At 61.9% G+C, this 1,917-nt stretch overlaps 1 protein-coding gene across 1 annotated transcript; it reads left to right on the top strand.

The window, feature by feature from the left end:
• The first annotated feature begins 792 nt into the window (after positions 1 to 792).
• On the top strand, positions 793 to 1,653 carry LOC124971303 (centromere protein V-like protein 3). Its single transcript, XM_047535071.1, has one exon. The coding sequence runs from the start codon at positions 793 to 795 to the stop codon at positions 1,651 to 1,653; it is 861 nt and encodes a 286-aa protein (XP_047391027.1).
• Positions 1,654 to 1,917: the final 264 nt, after the last annotated feature.

Here is a 1,917-nt window from a genome sequence, read left to right as displayed (position 1 = left end):
AAGAGAATTGAAAACAGTCACATCCTGGAAACATGAATTTAAAAAGCAGAAATGCTTGGGGCAAGGAGGCACATGCCTGTAATCCCAGCAGCTTGGGAGGCTGAGACAGGAGGATTGCCAAGTTCAAAGCCAGCCTCAGAAACAGGGAGGGGCTAAGCAACTCAGTGAGACCCTGTCGCTAAATAAAATGCGAAATAGGGCTGGGGATGTGGCTCGGTGGTACACCGCCCCTGAGTTCAATCCCCAGGACACCCCCCCTCCGAAAATAAATAAAAACAAAAATAAAATAAAAACAATCAAAAGCAGAAGTGGTAGAGTCATATGAAAACAGGCTCCATCGCAAGGACACCTAGTAGAGGCAGAAAAAACCCATCCTGCAGGAAGACACCAAAAGTCTTTCCCCACCTGGCCCTTCCCACCCACCCAACTGGCGTGCTTGGGCCCATCTGTGGCTACCTAGGGCGCCCCGTCTTGTCCCTGTGGGAGAAAACATGGCAGTAGTTTGTTTATTAGCGTGGTGTAACTGCCTCTAAGAGAGTGTGAGAGTTTGGAGAGCTTAATACACCTCCACGTGCCCAGAATCTAGTGGGGACCCGACACGTGTCTGCTGAATGTCCTCCTTCTGACTGAGTTTCTAAGGGAGCGGAGGCTGTTTTGATAGGGTCAAGGGAAGGGTCTCTTGACATCACACTCAACAAGTGGCCAATCGTGCAGGTGCAGCCAAGGAGGCTGCTCAGAGACTGCCTGGGAAATGAGGGGCGGTGGGCACCGACTCAGAAGTCTGCAGGCGCCATGGGCAGAGCAAGGCACAGAGCCAGCGCTCAGCGGCGGAGGCGAGAGCGGCCCGGGGATCCTCCTGCCGCCTGCGCAGCCATCGCCGTCATGGGCGCCAACCGCGCGAGGTGCCCACCTGTCCAAGTCGGGGTCGGGAGCAAAGCGGCAGGCAGGGAGCGGGCGGCGGCCAAGCGGCGGCGGGGAAAGGCGCGGCGTAAGCGCTGGTGGCGGCGGGTCCGGGAGGCGGGCGCTAAGGATCTGGTGCTCCCGCCGCCGCCGCCGCGGAACCGGCGGGCGTCCGCGCCCACCCCACCGGCACCCGCCACGTCCCCGGGTGAGCTGGACCTGGGCGCGCAGCGAGAGCGCTGGGAGACGTTCCGCAAGCTGCGGGGCCTCAGCTGCGAGGGTGCCGCCAAGTTCCTGCTGGACACCTTCGAGTACCCGGGCATGGTGTACCACACCGGGGGCTGCCACTGCGGTGCCATCCGCTTTGCGGCCTGGGCCCCCGCCGATCTGCGCGTGGTGGAGTGCAGCTGCAGGCTGTGCAAGAAGAAGCAGCACCGCCACTTCCTCGTCCCGGCCGCGCGCTTCACGCTGCTGCAGGGCGCCGAGAGCATGGTCACCTACCCGTCCAACACGCACCCGGCGCTGCACAGCTTCTGCAGCAGGTGCGGGGTGCAGAGCTTCCACGCCGCGGAGTCCGATCCCCGCGTGTACGGCGTCGCCCCGCACTGCCTGGACGCGGGCACGGTGCGCAGCATGGTCATCGAGGAGGTCGACGGTGGCGTTTGGGCGCAGGAGGCCACCGAGGAGAACGACGCCATGCAGAACGCGCCCAGCGAGGCGGTCCCTGCCTGTCCTGGCCAAGAGGAGCAGTGACTGAGGCCGCCAGCGCGCCCAGACAAACGTGCGGGCCCCTCCAGCCAGCCCGTGCGGGACTTGGGGAAATAGACATTCTCCCGTGAACCAGGTCTGTTTCCGGACTGGTCAACCTGTGCTGTCAGTGCAAGCTACCTGTCCCTCTTTCCCCTTCCCCTCCAGTTCTGTTCAAGGGACTTGCTCCTGATCCAGAACTTGAGCACACACGCCTTCGTCTGTGTACACGGATCATCTTGACATCCAACCAGCCAGTAGCGTCTCCAT

This window comes from Sciurus carolinensis, chromosome X (genome assembly GCF_902686445.1).
Source record: "Sciurus carolinensis chromosome X, mSciCar1.2, whole genome shotgun sequence".
NCBI lineage: Eukaryota > Metazoa > Chordata > Mammalia > Rodentia > Sciuridae > Sciurus > Sciurus carolinensis.
The sequence above is the reverse complement of the archived record's forward strand: the minus strand, read 5'-3'. Positions and strand labels throughout refer to the sequence as shown.

What these genes read in the sequence shown, in the direction of transcription:
- LOC124971303 (XM_047535071.1), top strand. Translation starts at nt 793, where the DNA reads ATGGGCAGAGCAAGGCACAGAGCCAGCGCTCAGCGGCGGAGGCGAGAG.